This window comes from Tripterygium wilfordii, chromosome 13, assembly GCF_013401445.1.
Source record: "Tripterygium wilfordii isolate XIE 37 chromosome 13, ASM1340144v1, whole genome shotgun sequence".
In the NCBI taxonomy this organism is placed as follows: Eukaryota; Viridiplantae; Streptophyta; class Magnoliopsida; order Celastrales; family Celastraceae; genus Tripterygium; species Tripterygium wilfordii.
The window spans coordinates 15,840,043-15,863,326 of NC_052244.1; the positions used below are offsets into that span (position 1 = coordinate 15,840,043).

The 23,284-nt window shown below is 38.0% G+C and overlaps 6 protein-coding genes, 1 non-coding gene and 1 pseudogene across 7 annotated transcripts; 4 read left to right on the forward strand and 4 right to left on the reverse strand.

The window, feature by feature from the left end:
* Positions 1 to 1,458: 1,458 nt before the first annotated feature.
* LOC120012351 (40S ribosomal protein S16) lies at positions 1,459 to 2,178 on the reverse strand. Its single transcript, XM_038863739.1, has one exon. The coding sequence runs from the start codon at positions 2,110 to 2,112 to the stop codon at positions 1,678 to 1,680; it is 435 nt and encodes a 144-aa protein (XP_038719667.1). The 5' UTR covers positions 2,113 to 2,178; the 3' UTR covers positions 1,459 to 1,677.
* Positions 2,179 to 2,717: 539 nt separating this feature from the next.
* Positions 2,718 to 2,850, forward strand: LOC120014007. The gene has a single exon (XR_005471538.1). It is a non-coding gene; the product is annotated as a small nucleolar RNA snoR77 (small nucleolar RNA).
* A 2,036-nt stretch (positions 2,851 to 4,886) lies between these two features.
* Positions 4,887 to 6,457, forward strand: LOC120012349 (2-hydroxyisoflavanone dehydratase-like). The gene has a single exon (XM_038863737.1). It carries the CDS (start codon positions 5,262 to 5,264, stop codon positions 6,291 to 6,293), a length of 1,032 nt encoding a protein of 343 aa, XP_038719665.1. The 5' UTR covers positions 4,887 to 5,261; the 3' UTR covers positions 6,294 to 6,457.
* Positions 6,458 to 7,127: 670 nt separating this feature from the next.
* On the forward strand, positions 7,128 to 9,345 carry LOC120012350 (2-hydroxyisoflavanone dehydratase-like). Its single transcript, XM_038863738.1, has one exon. It carries the CDS (start codon positions 7,973 to 7,975, stop codon positions 9,002 to 9,004), a length of 1,032 nt encoding a protein of 343 aa, XP_038719666.1. The 5' UTR covers positions 7,128 to 7,972; the 3' UTR covers positions 9,005 to 9,345.
* A 556-nt stretch (positions 9,346 to 9,901) lies between these two features.
* LOC120012663 lies at positions 9,902 to 10,801 on the reverse strand. Its single transcript, XM_038864100.1, has one exon. It carries the CDS (start codon positions 10,799 to 10,801, stop codon positions 9,902 to 9,904), a length of 900 nt encoding a protein of 299 aa, XP_038720028.1.
* A 3,107-nt stretch (positions 10,802 to 13,908) lies between these two features.
* Positions 13,909 to 15,370, forward strand: LOC120012306 (2-hydroxyisoflavanone dehydratase-like). The gene has a single exon (XM_038863664.1). It carries the CDS (start codon positions 14,173 to 14,175, stop codon positions 15,202 to 15,204), a length of 1,032 nt encoding a protein of 343 aa, XP_038719592.1. The 5' UTR covers positions 13,909 to 14,172; the 3' UTR covers positions 15,205 to 15,370.
* A 1,668-nt stretch (positions 15,371 to 17,038) lies between these two features.
* On the reverse strand, positions 17,039 to 20,429 carry LOC120013442 (annotated as a pseudogene).
* A 94-nt stretch (positions 20,430 to 20,523) lies between these two features.
* On the reverse strand, positions 20,524 to 21,798 carry LOC120013441 (2-hydroxyisoflavanone dehydratase-like). The gene has a single exon (XM_038865246.1). The coding sequence runs from the start codon at positions 21,636 to 21,638 to the stop codon at positions 20,658 to 20,660; it is 981 nt and encodes a 326-aa protein (XP_038721174.1). The 5' UTR covers positions 21,639 to 21,798; the 3' UTR covers positions 20,524 to 20,657.
* Between the last annotated feature and the right edge of the window lie 1,486 nt (positions 21,799 to 23,284).

Here is a 23,284-nt window from a genome sequence, read left to right on the forward strand (position 1 = left end):
CAAGCTTCTTTTTTCGCTGTTATAAATATAAATACCAATGTTTTTGCATTTGATACATTTTGTGTGTTGGCATCATTTAAGTTTTCGACTAGTTATACATAAAAGATAATACAATGCAATTAGGTATTGCCCTATACTTGCTTACCTTTCCTTTGGTTTGACGGATAAGCAAATATCTGAACTTCATCAGAGATGAACAACTTGCAACCAAGAGGACATTTTGAAAGATTTCTAAAACCTTACAGCAGTTGCATTACAACCAAACCCACATTTCACACTATTGATACAAACAAAATTACAATAATAAATGAATACATATCTCGTATTGTATCCACTAAATATTTAAATAACTCGTGTTATATATATATATATACACACACACCACAGTATAAACATCTCTGTAAACAATCAGAAGAAAACTAGGGGTCCATTTGATATAGTATACGTTGTCCATGAACTTATTCATCAGAAGCTCACCTTTCCAGAGAATACAAGGGTCTTTAAACATTAATCACATATATAATCAAAACAACACCAGAGGTGTTTTACTACAACAATTAGCATTAGCAGCTCCACTATCTCTCAATATCACTGATCTCAAAGACCCCAAAAACAATCACATAGACCCACTAACAATTTCACAACATTTACAGAAACCCAGGTTGATCCAGGACAAAAAGGTACTACAATAAACAAAATCATAAAATGGGGAAAGAAATTGATTCACCTTTGGGTGTGAAGTTCAACGGAGTTGGGGCCAGATGAGGACATACTGACCCTTCCTCCTTCGGGATTTTTTTATCTCAAAATGGGGAATTTTGGGTTTGTACAGATTTGAGGTTTTAGTGGGTTTATATAGAGAACCCATGTTTCATCGCCAACGAAAGAAAACCCTCGTGATACAAAGAACCAGAAGGTACCACTGCAGGAGCAAGAAGTAAACTGTTTTGTGACAAGTGTTTCTGTTGACTCAACTGAGGATGAAAAGAAGAGGCTTTTGAAAAGACGCGAGCGTAGACGACAGGATCGAGAAGATGCGAGCTGTAGCAAGAGAAGTAGGGAGAGAAAATAAAAGAGGCCGGTTATAAAAAAAAACTCAGTTTGCGAGCGTGTATTTTTTAGGCACACACACAAACAACCTACAACTATGAGAAAGCCAGTTATGCACCTCAGAGCATACTAGATCAATTACACAAAGCATCTGATTTATTGCAAAAACTACCAGTATAAACCTATATCTACTATAATGTCCCAGCAATACAAAAACTAGCTAACAGAATTATCATTCACGAAGGCTAACAAAATGAAACCAAAAGCTAGGCAACTAATCACTCACACACAAACTTAACCACGACAGACAGCGCAAAAAAATCAAGCAGCACCACACACAAAGTAACACCTTATACAATATTCCCTAATAAAACACACCAAGTAACAAACGACCAGGAGACATAGACATCCTAGCTACCTTCAAGCATCAACATCAAATAACCTTAGGAAAATTCACTTGAAACATAATCCCATAACAGATTTTTTTAGAAATACAACAAAAACAAACTACTATCATGGTTAACCAAAATCTTGATCATAAGATCTTATGCAAACAAACAAAAGCATTCAAATTCCGTCCAAACAAAGTCGCAAGTGAAAATAATGTAACCTCTATCAAGTCCATCTCTAACGGTAAGACTTCTGGAACCTGGCCCTGGCGCCACGGCCTCCGAACTTCTTGGGCTCGCAGCGCCTTGGGTCAGAGGCGAGTAGAGTCCTGTCATACCTGCCCAATATGTCCTTGATTTCCTTCTTGCTCTGCTCGTCCACGTACTTCTGATAGAAGGCCACCAAAGCCCTTGCGATGCTCTGCCGGATCGCGTAGATCTGAGAGGTTTGACCACCTCCGTTGACACGGATCCGCATGTCTACTCCGGCAAAACGGTGCCGTCCCAGTAGTAGAATCGGCTCATAGGCCTTGAAGCGGAGGATCTCCGGCTCCACCAGCTCGATCGGACATCCATTGATCTTGATAAGGCCGCGGCCTCGCTTGCAGTGGGTCACTGCGACAGCGGTCTTCTTCCTGCCAAAGCACTGCACGGACTCTACTGCAGCCGCCATGGTTGGGTTCAGTTTGTTGGTGACCTGTGATTTAAAACCCTAGAGATGGCGAGGGACTATTAACTATAGTATAAACCCGCTATTTAGGGTTTTGAGAAAGGCGCTCGCGATCGACGGTTAAGATTGAATCTGATTTTTTTATTAACAATTTTAATATGCAAAAAAATGAAAAGAAAAGAAAAGACCATAAGGGTAAATTAGGAAACCACATTGCAATAAAAGGGTATTTTATTTTCTCCAGTCTCTATATATATATCATCTTCACATTAGGCTGAAACGTAGGCCGCCGTCTGGTAAAGAAAACTAGGGTTTCAAGGGGAAGGCCTAATCGCAGAGGCTGCCATATTATAGGGCTTAAGGTAGATCGAATAGTTGTTGAATCAATGATTAGGGGCTGGAGTTTGGCTCTTTGGCTGATTCAAACGTGCCATAGAGATGAATGCAGTACCCGATACTAGCACCAGCCTTTCTAACCCAGAATCTGCTTCAACCTTGTAGCGGATTCTTTTGTAGAAGGCTGATACATATTTTGAAATCTCTTGCTTATAATTATATATGTTTGTCTGGTAAAATCCATGTTTGATTGTCGTGTCGAGTGGTAATTCAATCAGCCACTTTGCGTTATATATTGGGGCAAATGAGGTGTTATACTGCTCGTATATTGAATTTACTTGGGATCTTCAGATTTGCTGAGAAAGAGATTTCCTTGAAGCTGGTCTAGTAAGCCCCAAGTACATTTCGCTTTCCCTATCTTATTCCTTTGAAAATCGAAATAATAATATTGGTTTATATTTGCTTGTTCATGAGTTTCTGGTAATCTCCTCCTCCAGTCCTCCATGCAGCATCTGCAGGGCTTATTCAAGCCCAACTTAGAGCTCACTTAAAGGCTTCTCGCTTTTTATTTGTTTTAATGGGCTTATGATTCTTGAAGTCCAATTTAGAGCCCACTTCCGAGTCCTTTTTAAGGGAGGCGTAGGAGTTTTAATGGGCCTTTGATTCTTGAAGTCCAATTTAGAGCCCACCTCAGAGTCATTTTTAAGCCAGGCTTGGGAATTTTAATGGGCCTAAGATTCTTGAAGTCCAATTTAGAGCCCACTTCCGAGTCCTTTTTAAGGGAGGCGTGGGAGTTTTAATGGGCCTCTGATTCTTGAAGTCCAATTTAGAGCCCACTTTCGAGTCCTTTTTAAGCCAGGCGTGGGAGTTTTAATGGGCCTCTGATTCTTGAAGTCCAATTTAGAGTCCACTTCCGAGTCCTTTTTAAGCCAGGTTTGGGAGTTTTAATGGGCCTATGATTCTTGAAGTCCAATTTAGAGCCCACTTCAGAGTCCTTTTTAAGCCAGGCTTGGGAATTTTAATGGGCCTATGACTCTTGAAGTCCAATTTAGAGCCCACTTTCGAGTCCTTTTTAAGCCAGGCGTGGGAGTTTTGTATTATCAAAATATTGGCAGTCAATGAGAAGAATTCACATAGAAAAACCGAATCGGAGTAATGATAATAATAATCCACAAGCCGAGCCCTGTTGTTTCATGTATGGTGCTATATCCCAAGTCCTAGCATGATTCTTCGTTGAAAAGGAAAGGGGAAAAAAAAGTCAAAAAGAGTGGGCTTGCTGCCTGCTTGAAAAACTTTTGGTTCTCATGGGACCCTTCACGTCTGTCTTTCAATTATATTGGATGAACTGGCAGTAATCCCAGTCAAATAATGTCACCTGTACTTATACTTCTCTCTTCCCCAGTCAAATAAAGCCACCTGATTGATAGTTTATTTAACTAGCTCTTCCATTGCAGTTCGCATCACGTTTTAATTTGCCATTGTCTCTCTTTTTAAAAATTTCAGCATGAGAGTTGGCGACAACGACCGTTCACTGTCCAGTGTCGATTTCGTGATTTGATTCAGTCTAGGGCACACTGATAGTGGTAGGCTTGAGCCTTGATGGTTGATGGTTGATGGTGTGTGAGTCGACTGATCGTTGATTGTCGGATGGCCGGTAATGGGTTGGTTAATCAGTAATGATCGGTAAAACCGACCCATTATAAACCCTACTTTTAATACTCCCGTCCAACATCAAATCGTGGCTCCATCCCTGTTTATAGGTGCATTCCCTGTACTTCTAGGAGTTTGACAGATGTCTTCTCTACTTAGTTTTATCTCTTGTGAGATTTCTTCATCCATTCCTGTACTTAGTTAATGAGATTTCTTCATCCATTCTTCTACTTAGCTAATGTTATAATGTTATACATTTCTAGCTATAAGAAACTAAAATTTAATTGCTAATCACACTTCTCTCTTCGTCTATCTTCTTCAAACCATGCAATAAAACAAACTTCTCAAACATCACATTAATTAGTTTAACAATAAATAAACAACAGTACCCCCCACAAGAAATAAATCTAAGCATAGGGGTGTTTATCAAAAAATTTTAAAAATGGTCTAAATCACAAAGAGTGGCGGTAGGATTTAGCTAAATTTTGTTGGTTGAGAAGCCAAATTCAATTCTCCATATTTTATGATAATCAAAGTATTTCATTTTAAACCAAATGAGAAAAAAAGTTTCCTCCATAATTAAGGATGAAATACATAAAATACTACCCTCCAATCAAACGTGAAAGATATTCGAACTACACAACCCATCGCCAAAACCAAATAAAATTATTGCTACATAATATATACACACACACACAATAGAATCTCTTCATTACAATAATGTTGGGACAAAACAAATTTTATTACCGGATAAATTACTATTATTTAGTAGAGGCACAGCTACAAGAGTTTTTCTTTTTCCCCCTTAAATATCATTAATAAAAATTAATGTGAGTGCACTTCATAGGCCTATACGTTGCCCAAAGATGCAGCCTAGATATTGTTGGGTATCCTTTGAATGTGGGGGCCCCACAAAAGAACATACAGTATCTAGATTCAAAGATACTGTCCCCAAATGAGCTCGTCAGTGGTCACATGAAGCTCCAAGGATTTGTTGGTTTCCATCTGCAAAAACTCAAAGACCAGCTAATCCCAGTCGAATAAACTCACCCTGACTCACAGTTTATTTAAGAAGTAGCTCTTCAATTGCAATTCGCATCAGCTGTTTCCCTCTCTACTTCGTCAGTTTCCCAGTAACCAAAACAGATTGTTTCCTTCTTTTTGAAATGGCATCCCCAGCCAAAGAAATAGCCAGAGAGCTCCTTCCCTTAGTTCGCGTCTACACGGACGGCTCAGTCGAACGCTTCGAGGGCTCGCTCTATGTGCCACCATCACCGAACCCAGATCCACAAACTGGTGTGTCATCAAAGGACATAACCATCTCCCAAAACCCCAAAATCTCTGCTCGTCTCTTCCTCCCAAAAATCGAACAGCAAGACCAAAAACTCCCTATATTGGTCTATTTCCATGGCAGTGGATTTTGCGTTGCATCTGCCTTTCAACCCGCTTACGATCGTTACTTGAATCTTCAGGTCTCTCAGGCCAAAGTGGTTGCGGTCTCTGTTGAGTATAGGCTGGCTCCAGAGCACCCTCTCCCCGCAGCATACGAGGACAGCTGGGCGGCTCTCAATTGGGTCGCATCTCACTCAACAACCCAAAATGATCCCGATAAGGATCCATGGCTGTTGAATCATGGAGACTTTGACAGGCTTTACATAGGAGGTGATAGTACTGGAGGTAATATAGTTCATAACATGGCGATGAGAGCAGGATCTGAGAATCTGCAAGAAAATGTGAAAATCTTGGGTGCTTTTGTTTCTCATGCTTTTTTTTGGGGCTCAAAACCAATTGGGTCTGAAAATGATCCGAATAAGCCGAAGCATTATGTGGGTTCGGATTCAAAATCATTTGCTTCAGATCCTAGTTTGGGTCACGAGAAGTCCTTCCCATCTTTGGTTTGGAGCTTTGTGTACCCATCTGCGCCTGGAGGCCTTGATAATCCGATGCTCAATCCGGAAGGTCCTGGAGCGCCGAGCTTGGCAGGGCTTGGGTGTTCGAGGTTGTTGATTGTTGTGGCGGGGGAAGATGAACTGAGAGACAGAAGCGTTCGTTACCATGAATTGGTGAAAGAGAGTGGTTGGAAAGGTGAATTGGAGTTCCATGAAGACGAGGGAGAAATTCATGGTTTTTACATTATAAATCCAGATAATGGGAAAGTTAACAACCTGATCAAACGCTTCGCTGATTTTCTCAAGTGATTAGTGTTCGCGGACTTTTTAGTTGGATTTCGTTCTTAAGGTGCGGTTACGCCACTGATATTGGATTGAAATTCCGTTAATGGACCACCATCAGGGATGGCATGAGAATGGCACTATTAATAAATGTGTTTTTTTCTTTAATTAAAAATTTATTATGCCTAAAAGTCATAATAGATTGCAAAAACAATAATACTAACGATCTCAGTAATAACATTACTAGAAGCATCCCAGTAGTTCCCAATAATAATGATGCCAGAAACATCCCTAAAAGTGTGTGGCATGTCTTGATTGAGTGTGGTTTTCAATGATTCCCTTGCTATGATGTCATCATACCCAATAAATACATGTCACATATTATTAAGATATTTTTTAAAATGATTATTATTAGAATCTCTAAAATTTTGTAGGAAAACAAGGTCCTAATAATGCATTAATTAAAAAACAATGATGAGTTACATCTGCTACAAGTTAGAAACTTGTCTCTCAAATGATGGTCAAATTGATATGATATGTCCATAGAAAAATTATTTTTTCCGTAATCTAAAAGCTTTTTCAACCAATGATTTCCCTCTATTATTACTGCATTAAAAAATGACACAAAGTCAGGATTATAATCACACGAACTATGATTTAATGTTTAGCAATGCATGAGTGATAGAGATGGTTTGAAATAAATTTGCTAAATGTTATCAACATCCCCTGTAATCTACGTCATTTATATGTAGGGACGGATATGGGGAGTAGACTAGGTTGTCTTTCCCCAAATTTTTGATAAAAAAACTACATTTATACATAAATAATATACTTATATTCATGCACATCCCTAAATAATAAATACACTTAGTCACTTTAATTAAAAAAAATACACTTTATATATAAGTTCATACCTAACTATCTAAGGCCCTAAGTGGCTAAGAACTAATTGTACGTCCTAATTGGCTAAGTCGTCAGGTAAGCCTTCACTGTCTTCTTATGCGAGCGCAGACTCTGCTTGCCTGATTGATGAACCGCTTCATCTCCTACTCTCATTCGTTAGTACAAGTGTGTAACCGTATTCATGTTGCTTCATAAGTTTGTCTCAAGACACTCAATTCTCGATAAACCTAAATGTCTAATCAGCTAATCTTAATAACCTGTGCTATCAATTAAATAGGTGTAATGTTATAAATAACCTTTAAAAAAAATCCATGGATGATGTCTCCGAACCCCCAATCAATTTTTTGTAGTCCCCCAAAATCAAATCCTTACTCCACCCCTGTTTATAGGTACATTCCCTATACTTTTAGGAGTTTAACAAGCACCTTCTATATTTAGTTTTATCCCTTGTGAGACCTCTTCATCCATTCTCTTTTATACTAACATACATACTATAAGACGACTGAGAAAAGAGCTGGAAGAAAGCGAATGTGAGAGCCCCATATAAAAAGATCTTTAGATTCAAAGATATTTTTTTGCCCAAGTGAGCTTGTCAGTTGTCACACGAAACTCCAAGGACTTGGGAAGACTGACTTGATAGTTTATTTAAGTTGGTAAAACTAAAAGACCAGCTAATCCCAGAGAAATAAACTCACCTGACTCATAGCTTATTTAAGTAGTAGCTCTTCAATTGCAATTCGCATCAACTGTTTCACTCTCTACTTGGTCATTTTCCCAGTAACCAAACAGATTTTTATTTTTGAATGGCATCCCCAGCCAAAGAAATAGCCAATGAGCTCGTTCCCTTAGTTCGCGTCTACACGGACGGCTCAGTCGAACGATTCGACGGCTTGCACTATGTGCCACCATCACCAAACCCAGATCCACAAACTGGTGTGTCATCAAAGGACATAACAATCTCCGAAAACCCCAAAATCTCTGCTCGTCTCTACCTCCCAAAAATCGAACAACAAGACCAAAAACTCCCTATATTGGTCTATTTCCATGGCAGTGCATTTTGCGTTGCATCTGCCTTTCAATCCGCTCACGATCCTTACTTGAATCTTCAGGTCTCTCAGGCCAAAGTGGTTGCGGTCTCTGTTGAGTACAGGCTGGCTCCAGAGCACCGTCTTCCTGCAGCATATGAGGACAGCTGGGCCGCTCTCAATTGGGTCGCATCTCACTCAACAACCCAAAACGAGCTCGATAAGGATCCATGGCTGTTGAATCATGGAGACTTTGACAGGCTTTACATAGGAGGTGAGAGTGCTGGGGGTAATATAGTTCATAACATCGCAATCAGAGCAGGATCTGAGAATCTGGAAGGAAATGTCAAAATCTTGGGTGCCTTTATTTCTCATTCTTACTTTTGGGGCTCAAAACCAATTGGGTCTGAAAATGATCCTAGTAAGCCCAAGCCTTATGTGGGTTCGAATTCAATATCATTTGCTTCAGATCCTAGTTTAGGTCATGATAAGTCCTTCCCAGCTTTGGTTTGGAGCTTTGTGTACCCATCTGCTCCTGGAGGCCTTGATAATCCGATGCTCAACCCGGAAGGTCCTGGGGCGCCGAGCTTGGCAGGGCTTGGGTGTTCGAGGTTGTTGATTGTTGTGGCCGGGGAAGATGAACTGAGAGACAGAGGTGTTCGTTACCATGAATTGGTGAAAGAGAGTGGTTGGAGAGGTGAATTGGAGTTCCATGAAGACGAGGAAGAACATCATGGTTTTTACATTGTAAATCCTGATACTGGGAAAGCTAAGAACCTGATCAAACGCTTCGCTGATTTTCTCAAGTGATTATTGATTAGTATTGGAGGATTTTTTGTCGGATGTCGTTGCGGTTACGCCACAGATATTAGATTGGGAGTCCATTGAATGGACCACTATGGGTGGGGATGGGAGGGGCTGGAATGATTCCAGCCACACCCATCCCCTATGGATGAGAATGGCACGACAAAACATGTCCCGCATTAGAAAAAAACTATGTCCAGCACTCCATGCTAGTAATAAATTTTTTTTTTGGCTTTTATTATTAAGTCTTTTATGGCCAAAAGTATCTTGTGGTTTATGTAATTTATTAGTATCTCCTGTACTGCAAATGGTTATAAGAACCCCTCGAACTTATGTATTTCTCTTGTCAAACCCCCTTTTGCTATTCTCTATTAAGCACACTAGCGAAGCACACATGAGACATCAAAACGACGTCGCTTCTTTTGATTGGGCTTAATTAGAAAACTTTTCTTACTAGGTCAATGAAATATTTAGGCTTATGACATGTCTATCAAATCTATATTTTAATTATGTGAGAACTCCAACGAATACTCATGGTTGATGAAGCCAAAGTCTATATGCACCCATATTTTTACTCTATACACCCCCTCAACTTTTTTTTATTTTTTTTCTCTATACACCCCCAACCCCACCTCAATTTATTTATATAATTTATATTTTTATATTTGTATAATTTATATTTTTAATTTTTAAATATATATTTTATATTTTTATAATTAAATTTATATATTTTTATAATTTATATTTATATTTTTATAAATTATATTTATATATTTGTATAATTTATATTTGTATATATTTTTAATTTTTAATTTATTTGGTTATAACTTTTAATTTATTTGGGAAAAAAATTATTAAAAAACAATATTACTAAAAAATAATATTGTTATGAATACAAGTACATTAATCAGATGTTATGTCTACAATGGATTGAGGTACATTTATCGAATGAACAAGTTTCTCATAATCACGGAGTTGTTTCTTATATGGTGTCGCCCATGCTGTTGCACAATCATACTTGTATGAAAACCACTGGATCATAATAGGGGGCATCGGATAATTTCCACTCATAAATACCTGAACAAAGTGGTTACCATTCACATATCCAATAGTGATGGCCCTATGTTCTGCATGTGGAGGTGGGATTGATCGCAATGGTAAAAAAGTTAAAGATTGTACATCGCTTATGAGATGCAAGATGATGTTGTACCTTGATGCGATAAGGTGTCCCATATCAGGCATATTCATCCAACAGTCCATTGGTGCTGGTTTATTTGTCTCGAAAAATACAAGCGCGTTGTGAATATAGCATGCCCGCTCATAACTGCCAAACAAAGATACGTACTCTTCCCAAAATGTCCTTACCTCTTCCATTAAATCACACCTAACAGAAGACCAAGCAAATTCACCTCCTTCAAGACCTAACAAGCCAGCAATAGCTCTAAACCCACAATTACCGTCAGCTGTTACATCGATGACATTCACGACGTATCTTCTCAATATTAGAGGAAATTGGTTGACATAAATTGGTGATGGAACTGGTCGTCCTCTTCTTGATATAGTTGATGATCCAATGCCAATTGATGAACAACTATGACGATGAGGTACATATGAAGTCTTCAAAGAAGCTTCCACATAATCAAATGCAGAGGGATCTCTACGAGTCGATTTATCCTTCTTTCTCAATGAGGGTCGACCACATGTATTTTGTATTACTTTTGGTTCCAAAAGTGAGGTAGTGGACGGTTTGATTATCTCTCGTAGCTTCCTCAATAGTCCAATTTTACCAGACCGTGGCTTCATTTGAAACTGATCCACAATTTGCTCTATCTCAATCGTACAGTTGAGACCATCATCTTCTAATAACTCGCTTGGCTTGAAGTCAAGTTTTTTCCAAAAACGATCAACAGAAGATAAAGGAATTGGTCATTTTTCGTGTGCATATAATGATATCTCATGTGCACAAGGAAGTCCATAAACTAACCGAACAATACATCTACATGCTTGGATGTCGAGTCCAACAATTTTTGCCCGATCCATCTCTTCTAAGATTTTTTGTAAAGCTTGTTCAGACACAAATCCTCTAAGCTCTTCGAAATATGATGTTCGAAATCTATGTTGAACAACATTTAAGCTTTTCTCCAAGGTACTCTTTATTGCTGTAGATTGACATTCAAGCAAATTATGAATGGTGGACCATATCGACTCAAAATTACCTTGAGATGTACGAAGCTGGAGTTTCAAATTTGCATGTTGACTCTCTGCCCTGTTTGTTGTTGTATTTCCAAAATGCATGCACCTGTTTGTCCACGAAGATACAAACTTCTCTTTGTAAGGAGTTAGCCAAACATCCTTTAGGTAAGTAAGAATCATAGGATAATTATAAAATTCTAACTCAATTTCTGTAAGATGAAATTCATATTCATACTCTGATTCTGACATGACCAAAGCTGACCACATTTGGTTGAATGTGCCCCATGTTTTTTTGTCCCAAAACCTTTTCTTGCAATGGGTAAAAATATTTCTCTCAATATGCCATCGACAAAGGAGCGCAGTAGCCTCAGGGAAGACATATGCAATTGCCTTCATTAAAGCTAATTCTCTATCGGTGAGAATAACCTTTGGCAATAGACATTGATCTATCGTGGAGCGCAAACAACTCAGTGCCCAAGTGTAATTATCTTCCTTCTCTGATTGGAGCAAGACAAATGCTACAGAAAATGTCTTCTCGGTTGATGTTACACCAACAATCTCAAAAAGTGGCATACGAAACCTGTTTGTCTTATAAGTGGAATCCATGAACAAAACAAATGGAAAGGCACGCAATATGTCTAATGAGCGTGGATGAGCAAAAAATAAATCTTGGAGCTCGTTAGTCTCATCATTAGCCCGATAGAAATATATGTACTCGTGCTCGCTCAATTTATGGAGAAGTTGTTGCATTTTGAGACTTACCCGCCTTTTCTGCAACTCGATACTTTTGGCGAGCATTGTAGATTGTTTTTATAGTGGAGACATTCTCTGGATCTTTGCTCTTTAGTGTAGACAATATGTTGCGTGCCTTCACCAAATTCGTTGACATATCAATCATAATATTGTTTTCCTCAGTTGAGAGTCTACCAGCAAACGAATGTCCTTCCATGTAAACTGTTGCTGAATGATTATGAAATCCACTAAGGACCCTGATCATCCAATCATCATCGGTTTCCAATTTTATTCCTTTCAATCGAAATGGGCAATTGCATTTCTTAGACCCTGTAAGTTTTGTCGAGTTCTTCAAGGATCTATAATTTCCACTACGCTCGCATGTCATTAACAATTTGTGACGCTTTCCAGGACCTTCAATTTCCGATCGTAAGATCACAATGAACCCAAGATTTCGTCTAGTATGACGTGCCCATTGGATTAATTCTTCTCGAGACTGGAATATCTACACATATTATAAAATAATTAGAATTTTGCATTATAGTGTTTGTAACTATACCATTTACATATAAACATACCGTATCTGTTGTAAATTCATCAGTAAAATCTTGCTCAACTTGATCGAACGTTGATCCAACTTGCTCGGATGTTGATCCAACTTCTTCTTGGCTTGGATTATCATGCTTAGAAATGAAGCAATATGAACATTAGTAATATGTATATGCATATATATGTGTGTGTGCATGAATTTTAAAAAAAATTGTACAAACAATAATGTATGAAAATACCTCACTTGATCCTCCACTAGATAATCTTAAGTCATCGGCCCATAAACTTATATAATCATCCATAATGTTAGAAAAATATTGTAGATAAGTTACTTAAATTATAGTGGATGAATAACTTAATATACAACCAAATGTAGAGTAGAATATACCAAAAGAAAGATGTAGAGAAAATGATACTAAACACATGTATTTATAATACTCGAAAAGGGTATTACAGTAATTTAACATACAAACTAAAATAATTACAAATATACAAAAGAATTCACATCATAAAAATTATAATTCATACTGAAATGATTACAAACCTAAACCCTAAATTTCACATCATAAAAATTCAATGTAAAATGATTACAAAGCTACAAAAAAATTTCCCATCATAAAAATTCAAAGTAAAATAATTACAAACATACAAAATAATTCACATCATAAAAATTCTAATTCATACTGAAATGATTACAAACCTACAAAAAAATTTCTCATCATAAAAATTCAAAGTAAAATAATTACAAACATACAAAATAATTCACATCATAAAAATTATAATTCATACTGAAATGATTACAAACCTACAAAAAAATTTCACATCATAAAAATTCAATGTAAAATAATTACAAACATACAAAAAAATTCACATCATAAAAATTCAAACTAAAATAATTACAAACACATAAAAAAAATTCACAATTAAAAATTCAAACTAAAATCATTATTAATATACAAAAAAATTTCACATCATAAAAAATCAAATTAAAAAAAATTCACATCATAACACAAAGTATTAAAATCAAATTCTAATATTATATTTCAATAGTATTATTTTTTAATAATATTACTTTTTAATAATTATTTTATTTTAATAATATTGTATTTTAACCAAATAAATTTAAAATTATAAAAATATAAAAGAGGTGGGGTCAATGGTGAGACCAAGGGGGTGTATAGAGAAAAAAGAAGAAAAAAAAAAGAAAGGGGGGTGTATAGAGTAAAAATCAGGGTGCATTTAGATGAACTCGTTGATGAAGTATGGTGATTTAGGCAGGATTTATGTTAGAGGTGATGGTAATGGTGATGGTGCCGGAGCCAATATAACTCACAATTTTGCCATGAAAGCAGGATCAGAGATATTTCAAGGCAATGTGAAAATTTTGGGTGCTTTTCTTCTGCATACTTATTCTGTTTTGAACCATATATGGTCTGAATCATCAACTTGCCATTTGCCCAAGTGAGCTTGTCAGTTGTGACTTGAAGCTCCAAGGATTTGTTGGTGGGGAAGACTTAATAGTTTATTTAAGTTGTTTTCCATGTGCAAAACTCAAAGACCAGCTAATCCCAGTCAAATAAACTCACCTGACTCATAGTTTATTTAACTAGCTCTTCAATTGCAATGCGCATCAACTGTTTCACTCTCTACTTCGTCAGTTTCCCGGTAGCCAAACAGATTTTTTTCTTCTTCTTTTTGAAATGGCATCCCCAGCCAAAGAAATAGCCAGAGAGCTCTTTCCCTTAGTTCGCGTCTACACGGACGGCTCAGTCGAACGCCCGCAATCCTCGCCCTACGTGCCACCATCACCAAACCCAGATCCACAAACTGGTGTTTCATCAAAGGACATAACCATCTCCCAAAACCCCAAAATCTCTGTTCGTCTCTACCTCCCCAAAATTGAACAGCATGACCAAAAACTCCCCATCTTGGTCTATTTCCATGGCAGTGCATTTTGCGTTGAATCTGCCTTCTCATTTCTTCACGACCGTTACTTGAATCTTCTGGTCTCTCAGGCCAAAGTGGTTGCGGTCTCTGTCGAATACAGGCTGGCTCCCGAGCACCCTCTGCCTGCAGCATATGAGGACTGCTGGGCCGCTCTCAATTGGGCCGCATCTCACTCAACAACCCAAAACGAGCCCGATAAGGATCCATGGTTGCGGAATCATGGAGACTTTGACAGGCTTTACATAGGAGGCGAGAGTGCCGGAGGTAATATAGTTCATAACATCGCAATCAGAGCAGGATCTGATAATCTGGAACGAAATGTCAAAATCTTGGGTGCTTTTGTTTCTCATTCTTACTTTTGGGGCTCAAAACCTATTGGATCTGAAAATGATCCTAGTAAGCCAAAGTTTTATGTGACTTCGAAATCAAAATCATTTGCTTCAGATCCTGTTTTGGGTCATGAGAAGTCCTTCCCATCTTTGGTTTGGAGCTTTGTGTACCCATCTGCGCCTGGAGGCCTTGATAATCCGATGCTCAATCCGGAGGGTCCTGGGGCGCCGAGCTTGGCAGGGCTCATGTGTTCAAGGTTGTTGATCGTTGTGGCCGGGGAAGATGAACTGAGAGACAGAGGTGTTCGTTACCATGAATTGGTGAAAGAGAGTGGTTGGAGAGGTGAATTGGAGTTCCATGAAGACGAGGGAGAAATTCATGGCTTTTACATTCTAAATCCTGATACTGAGAAAGCTAAGAACTTGATCAAACGCTTCGCTGCTTTTCTCAAGTGATTAGTGTTTGGAGGACTTTTTAGTCCGGTTACGCCACTGATACTGGATTGGGAGTCCACCATTGAATAGACCACCATGTTTGAGAATGGCACCAGTGGCAGTAAACATGTCCCGCATTAGAGAAAATCTTTGTCTTTGCTAGTAATAAATGTTTTTTTTTCCTTTTTTACCTTCTACTATTAAAAGTCTTTTGTGGTCAAAACTCAAAAGTCTTATAACATCCAATGATTCAAATCAAATTACTTCAACATGCGATCTATAAAATAAAGAAAAATTATAAAGAATTTATCAAAATAGATCTCTATATTAGATTACTAAGGGTTCTATATTTTACAAAACATTGAACAATGATTTTTTACCTCTAGAGAATCATTATTTACTTCCTTAAAAATAAAATAAAATAATATTTTTTATTAATTTATTATCTCTCCTCATTTTTTTCCCTCATCTCTCTCCTCTTTCTTTCTCCTTAAGGCTCGGCATCGGGCTTATCCAGAAATATGAGGCTCGGGCCCTACTTTGAGGATCTGGCTTCTGCCCCAGGCCGGGCTTGGCTCTCAAAATGAGGCTCGGGCCCTTAAGGCTCGGGCTTCGGGCTGGACCCAAATTTTTGACTCTATAATATTTATATATGTATTATTTGAGGAAAATGTATTATATATATGTATATGTGTAATATATATGTATTATGTATATATATATACACATACATTGCAATAATATATATATATATATATATACACACACATGTATATGTATATGTAAATGTAATATATACATATATATATAATATGTGTGTGTATATATATATATATATATATATATATACATATATAAATAATATCGGGCTCGGGTCTGACCAAAATTGGCCAGAGATGTCGGGCTTCAGGTCGAGTCCAGCCCCAAAAATGGAGTCCAAGCTGACCCAAAGAGGGGGCCGAGCCTAGGCCCACGGGCCAAATAGTGACCCCTATTTCTCCTCACTCCACACTCCTCTCTTTCTCTCTCCTCACTTTTTCTCACTCTCTCTCCTCTCTCTTTCTATCTCCTCAATCCTCTCTCCTCTCTCTCTCTCCTCAATCATCTTTCTCTCTCCTCACTTCTCTCTCTCTGGCCACATCTCTTCTTTTCGGATCATGAAATCAAGCAAAAAAAAAAAATTATTCTCTAATTTTTAATAACATTAATTTATTATTTTAAATAACATTAATTGATTAATATTAAATATAATTAATCAATTGTGTTAAGTGGAATTAATTTATTATTTTAAATAGAAGTGATTTATATGAATAGAATAAAAGATAAATAAATATTATTTTAATGTAGTAGAGAATATTATAGGTAATCTGATACAGTGTTGGTTGAATAGAAAATCTGTAAAATATAGAAAAATGACATTTTGTTTGTATTTTAAGGAAACTGATACAAGTTCTCTTAGAGATCTTGTGGTTTATGTAATTTTGAGATTATCTTTTGTGCTTCGAATCGTTTTAAGAACACCCATCGAAATAAAAAAAATAAAAATAAAAAAACGCTCATCGAACTTAGATATTTCTCTTGACAAACCCCTTCTACTATTCTATATTACACACGCTAACGAAGCACACATGAGATATCAAAACGACGTCACTTCCTCTCATTGGAAGTTATTAGAAAACGCGTCTTTCTAAATTAAAGAAACATATTGGCTTGTAATATGTCCATTAGATTTTTGTTATAGCGAGACAAAACAACTCCAACAATGACTCTTGGCTGATGAAGTACGTTAATTTCGGCAGGATTTATGTTGGAGGATCAAGACTCCTCTTATGAAGGATCAAGGATCATTCTAATTGGCTGAGTATTATTTTCATTACAAATACTAAGAACTGAGAAAACCACGAGATATCTAAAGGGAAAATCAAGCAACTATTCTCAGTTTGGAAGTCTGATTTCCATTAGCTAATTGAAGGAAAGTCTAATTGAGGAATGAAGCAAAGCGTTTGATCATGTTCTTGGCATTGGTAGTTTCAATATTACGTATGTAAAAACAATGACCTTCTCCCTTCACTTCACACAACTCCAATTCACCACTCCAACCACTCTCCTTCACCAAATCACACTACCGAACACCCCAGTCTCTCAATTCATCCTTCTCAGCCACACAAACCAGCAACCTCGAACACCCGAGCTTCGCCAAGCTCGGAGCGGCAGGACCCTCTGGATTAAGCATGGGGTTATCAAGACTTCCAGGAGCCGATGGGTATGCCAAGTTCCATACCAATGATAACACGGTCTTATCATGATCATCAACAGTTCCCGACCCAAATGGTTTCGAGCCCCAAAAGTAACCATGCCCAAGAAAAGCACCCAAAATTTTCACATTAGCTTCTAGATTCTCGGATCCTGCTCTCATGGTGATGTTATGAGCTATATTACCACCGGCACTGTCACCTCCAATGTAAACCCTCTCAAAGTCACCATAATTCAACAACCATGGATCTTTATTGAGCTCGTTTTGGGGTCTGGAGTGAGATGCGACCCAATTGAGAGCAGCCCAAGAATCCTCATATGCTGCAGGGAGAAGGTTCTCTGGGGCTAGCCTGTACTCGACAGAGGCTGTAACAATATGTGCCCGCGAGGCTAGTAGACTGATGTGACGATGGCTAAGAAATGAAAAGGCAGATCCAACGCAAAATCCACCGCCGTGAAAGTGGACCAAGATCGGGAGTTTTTGGTCCGGTTTGTCACCAACCCTGGTTGATGGGCTGAGTTGACTTGCGTCTCACCTAATAGGCTTGGGCCTAGTCTAGTGGGATGGACGGATGTTTGAGCATGTCTAATTAGGCCCACCGTGTAAGTGCATAGGATTTATATAGCAAATTATTTCTAGGGTCTGGTTGTTGATGAATATTGTTGTTGTTGTTGAGGACTGTGGAGAGCCGCCTCTCACGAATGGGCGCTATTTGTCTTGTTACTGTGTTAAGGAGTATATCCCTATATTTCCTTGAATTATATCAATATCTTTGGTTATTGTCACTGGTTATCGGTTGTAGCAACTGTATTGTTCTTGTGGATTGGCTAAGTTACACGGGTTGTTGTGTAACAATTGGTATCATAGGCTCACGATTCTAGCCTAGCTCTATGGCATATTTAGCTTTCAGCGCCTTGTTTCCAGATCGCTATGCTTGTCTGAGGTCGAATTCCATCTCTCAAGTTCAGTTGGAGTTGCCTAAATTCAATGGACCAGATCCCCTAGCCTGGCTTTGCACTGCCGAGTTATTCTTTGAAGAACAGCACGTGCCCTTGAATGATAGACCAATTGCGGCACGACGAGTCTTCGAGGGTGAAGCCTTAGAATGGTTCAAAGTGTTGGAAAAATATCATTGTCACCGTGTCTTGAACGACTAGGCACTCTTCAAAGAAGCCATTCATCGTTGCTTTGGGTACAGGCCATTATTTGAAGAATCGGTAGTACTGAATGAAGATGAAGGGTTAGTGATGGACGAACCGATGGTATCGACTGGAGACGAAGAGTTAACGAACGGTAGAGTTGGTGACCCAACCACCGTGGTTGATGTTGAGTTACCGGTTGCGGCCGAGAGCCGTGGAGCTGATGTTGTACACGATTGTCCCCTCCTTGACTTGAAGCAAAAGGTAATCGAAACTTTTGATTTACATTTGGCTGTGGGGTTGGTTGCTGGATTGCAGGATGTTAGTGCCACACCTGGATTATTGGCTTATGCACACGATTTGTATGTGAAAATGCTTCAACAAGAACTGTGCTCTTGGACTCTTGTGGTAGATGCAGTTTTAAGTAGGGGGTTTTGTGAAGAGCGACTTCGATTGAAAATTGTGATTGGAAGGGTTTATGATCCGGGTGGTCCTGCGATGAATAATTCTGTAATTGTAGTGTTGAATAAGCTTGACAAAACGAAAGATGTGACAGAGTTTGATAATGGAAAGGAAATATTGACCATAATTTTGGAACTACAAGAGGAGACTTGGAATGCTTATAAGGTGTTTGATCAATTGCTTCCAAAAGGAACCAGTAGAGAAAAGAATTTAGAACATCAGTATTTGAAGGGAGAACATATGTTCACCATGGCTGATTGCAATATTAATGGTTATCAAGTATTGGGTAGATTGTTTGACGGTTGGAAAGAAGAGACTGAGTTGGTGAAAGGTGAAGTGGGTTTCTTGCATTTGGAAACTCATTCGATGACACAAGGTGCGCTTCCAGTGGAACAATCTAATTTGAACGTGCCTAGGAAACAATCTAGTGTCTCAACGGGTGGCACAACTTCTATAGCTACAGCTATTCTTGATCAGTTCATGAGCTGGAGTACAATAGAAAGTGTGGAGGTTGAGAATGAAGGAAATGGTTCAACAAATTCACAAACATCACGAGAGGCACTAGTGTTCATTGTTATTGATGCCAATCATTTTCCATTTGATCCTGGTGGCTTCAAGAGTTTCATCGTGTGGGATTCTCACCTTGTGGACAAGGTGTTTTTGAGGGGGGAGGAATTGTCACCAACCCTGGTTGATGGGCTGAGTTGACTTGCGTCTCACCTAATAGGCTTGGGCCTAGTCTAGTGGGATGGACTAATGTTTGAGCATGTCTAATTAGGCCCACCGTGTAAGTGCATAGGATATATATAGCAGATTATTTCTAGGGTCTGGTTGTTGATGAATATTGTTGTTGTTGTTGAGGACTGTGGAGAGCGGCCTCTCTCGAATAGGTGCTATCTGTCTTGTTGCTGTGTTAAGGAGTATATCCCTATATTTCCTTGAATTATATCAATATCTTTGGTTATTGTCACTGGTTATCGGTTGTAGCAACTATATTGTTCTTGTGGATTGGCTAAGTTACACGGGTTGTGTAACACGGTTCTTGCAGTTTTGGGAGGTATAGACGAGCAGAGATTTTGGGGTTTTCAGAGATGGTTATGTCTTTCGATGAAACACCAGTCTCTGGATCTGGGTTTGGTGATGGTGGGACGTACGGCGAGCCGAAGCGTTCCACAGAGCCATCAGTGTAGACCCGAATGAAATTGGGGAGTTGTACGGCCACTTCTTTGGCTTGCGACGCCATTTTTTTTTTCTGTGAAGGCTTGCAATTCAGGAACGCTTAAATAGACGGACAGGGCAGCAAGGTGGATTTTTTTTCTTCTGACCGGCCACAATTTTCTTCTGACTATCGCATTAAAATATGACACAAACTATGATTTAATGTTTAACAATTCATGAGTGATCGAGAAAGTTTGAATTTTTTTACGAAATATCTTATGTAGTTTGCGTTATCTCATTGACCTCTTGAAAGTAGAAAAATGAGCATAAGCATAGGAAACATAATTGCATCTCAAAATCACCAAAAGCAATCATTCATGACAAGATAAAATATGGAACAACAAAAAGAAAATTTTATTATTGGTGGAGCTCCTGTTTTGATTCAAACAAAAAAAAAAATCCTACTTGAGAAAAGAAGCCAAGCGTTTGATCATATCCTTCACGCTTGTGGTTCCAGAAGTCAATATATGAAAGACATGTTCCTCTCCTTCAGATTCATACAATTCCAATTCGCCTCTCCACCCACTCTCCTTCACCAAAACACAGAACCAAACACCTCTTTCTTTCAACTTATCTTTCTCAGCAACACAGACAAGCAGCCTTCCACACCCAAGCGTGGCCAAGCTCGGCCCCCCAGGACCCACCGGATTAATCATCGGATTATCAATACCTCCAGCTGCTGATGGGTATATAAAGTCCCAAACCAATTCAGCCAGGGCCTTATCATGACCAACCATTGGTTTTGGTTCCGACCCAATTGGTTTTGAGCTCCAAAAATAAGGATGAACAATAAAAGCACCCAAGATTTTGACATTGTTTTCCAGATTCTCAGATCCTGCTCTCATAGCTATGTTATATGTTAAATTGGCACCAGCACTATCACCTCCAATGTAAATCTTATCAAAATCACCATAATCCAACAACCATGAATCTCTATTTGGGTCGGCTTCTGTTGTTGAAGAGTGAGAGGCGACCCAATTAAGAGCAGCCCAGCAGTCGTCATATGCTGCCGGTAGTGGGTGCTCCGGTGCTAGTCTGTACTCCACAGAGACCGCAACAACCTTGGCTTCAGAGACTAGGAGATTGAGGAACCGATTGTACAGGAATGAAAACGCCGATTCGAAGAAAAACCCACCACCGTGAAAGTGGACTAAGATGGGGAGTTTCTGGGATTGTTGTTCGAGCTTTGGGAGGAAGAGACGGGCAGAGATTTTGGGGTTTTCAGAGATGGTTATGTCCTTTGATGTCACACCGGTGACTGGATCTGGGGTTGGTGATGGTGGAACGTATGGTGATTCTCTGGGACGTTCCACTGATCCATCCGTGTAGAGACGAATATAAGTAGGGATCTCCTTTGCCACTTCTTTGCTTGGAGATGCCATTGGCAAAAAAGAAAATTGTCCTGTTTGGTTCTCGGGAAATTGAGGAGGGAATGAAACAAGGATAAAAAGGTAATACACCCACTGAAGTCACTGAGATTTTGATTTTGATGAGGCTGCAAAGACTCAATTTAAAAGGAGCTTAGATGGATGGGCCTTCCTTGAAGTTGTCTATCGAATATAGAGATTATGTAATTTTTTATCGCCAAAATAATTGATAAGTCCAATTTGGTTATCGAATTTTTAAATATTCTAACTTAGAAATTAAAATATAAAAATTATTTTAATTTGCAGACATGAATAGATCATAGATTTTTCACTATTTGAACAATTAAACTCGCTAATGTGATATAAAAGGTAAATTAAAAAATCTATTTATTTATCTATATTGAAATAATTTTTAATTTTGAGTTCTTAAATTGAAACATTTGATGTATTTGGAAATGATTTTGGTTTTTTATTTTCAAAAACTGATTTTAAGATTAGATTTTGAAAACAATTTTAAATAACAAAATTAAAAACAAAATTCATTTAACAGAGGATTTTGCGCAGAAAAAGATAACAGGTGAAAGAGAAAACATAAAATAATTTTACAAGACATCAAAAAATAGTTTTGATTTTTTAGTTTTTAAAAATCAAAAACAGTTTTCAATTATATAAAATAATTTCAGAAAACACTCATCCAAACCAATTTTAAAAGTCAAAATAATTTTTGTAAAAAAAAAAACTGTTTTTAAACAGACCCTTAAAATTTTTTATATGCTCAACTTGTACAATGACGGGAAAAAAATTATTATCACATCGAATAAAGGTGTCCATTATTGCATTACTGTCCTCACATGAAAAGTAGTAGCATTTTGTTGTTTATTCCGAGTATGACAATATAGCAACACAAAAAAGTCTTCGATTAGAAGTTATGACAATGATATGTCCAAGATAAGAACAATCTTTTTTCCCAATTTAGTTATGGACCTTAATGCTTCATCTTCAGTCCTATTTTCCAACCATTTCTCTTTACCCCACCTAAAAAATGACACAAACCCGTCACTTTCTCAAATAAAATTGTATAATTAACTGAAATATTGTTCAATTATGTTTCTTTTAATCGTCAATATACCATTTGAATCAAATACAAGATACAATATAGTAACCCAGGATAATAGAACCTAACGTGCGCATCTGGGTCACACCAAGGAAGATCGGCCCACAACAGTACCACAAAGACGAAAAAAATTTTAATACAGAGGAAGGAGATGGGGAGATTCGAATTCAAAAACTCAACACGCATAAATGTCATCTGAACTACTCGTGATTCTCTATTGCAGACCAGTTACTTGCATTGTTGTTCATTGTTTTTTATTTTTTATTTTTCTTTCATACATAAAGTCCTCAATGGTCAATTACACCCATAACCCCATCCTAAAAAACTCCTACATTTTTCTATAATCATAAGTAACTCAAATGACATTCATGTGTGTGATAATTCATAGAGGTCTCGAGTTCGAGTTTCTCCATCCCCTTCCCTATATTCAAAAAAAACTCCCACAATTTCAGCACTATTTGCATACTGATGCAAGTAAGCATAATAGACTAATAGAGCACCAAAATCATCCTGAGCTAGTTGAAACATTGGTCAATCAATGCGGTTA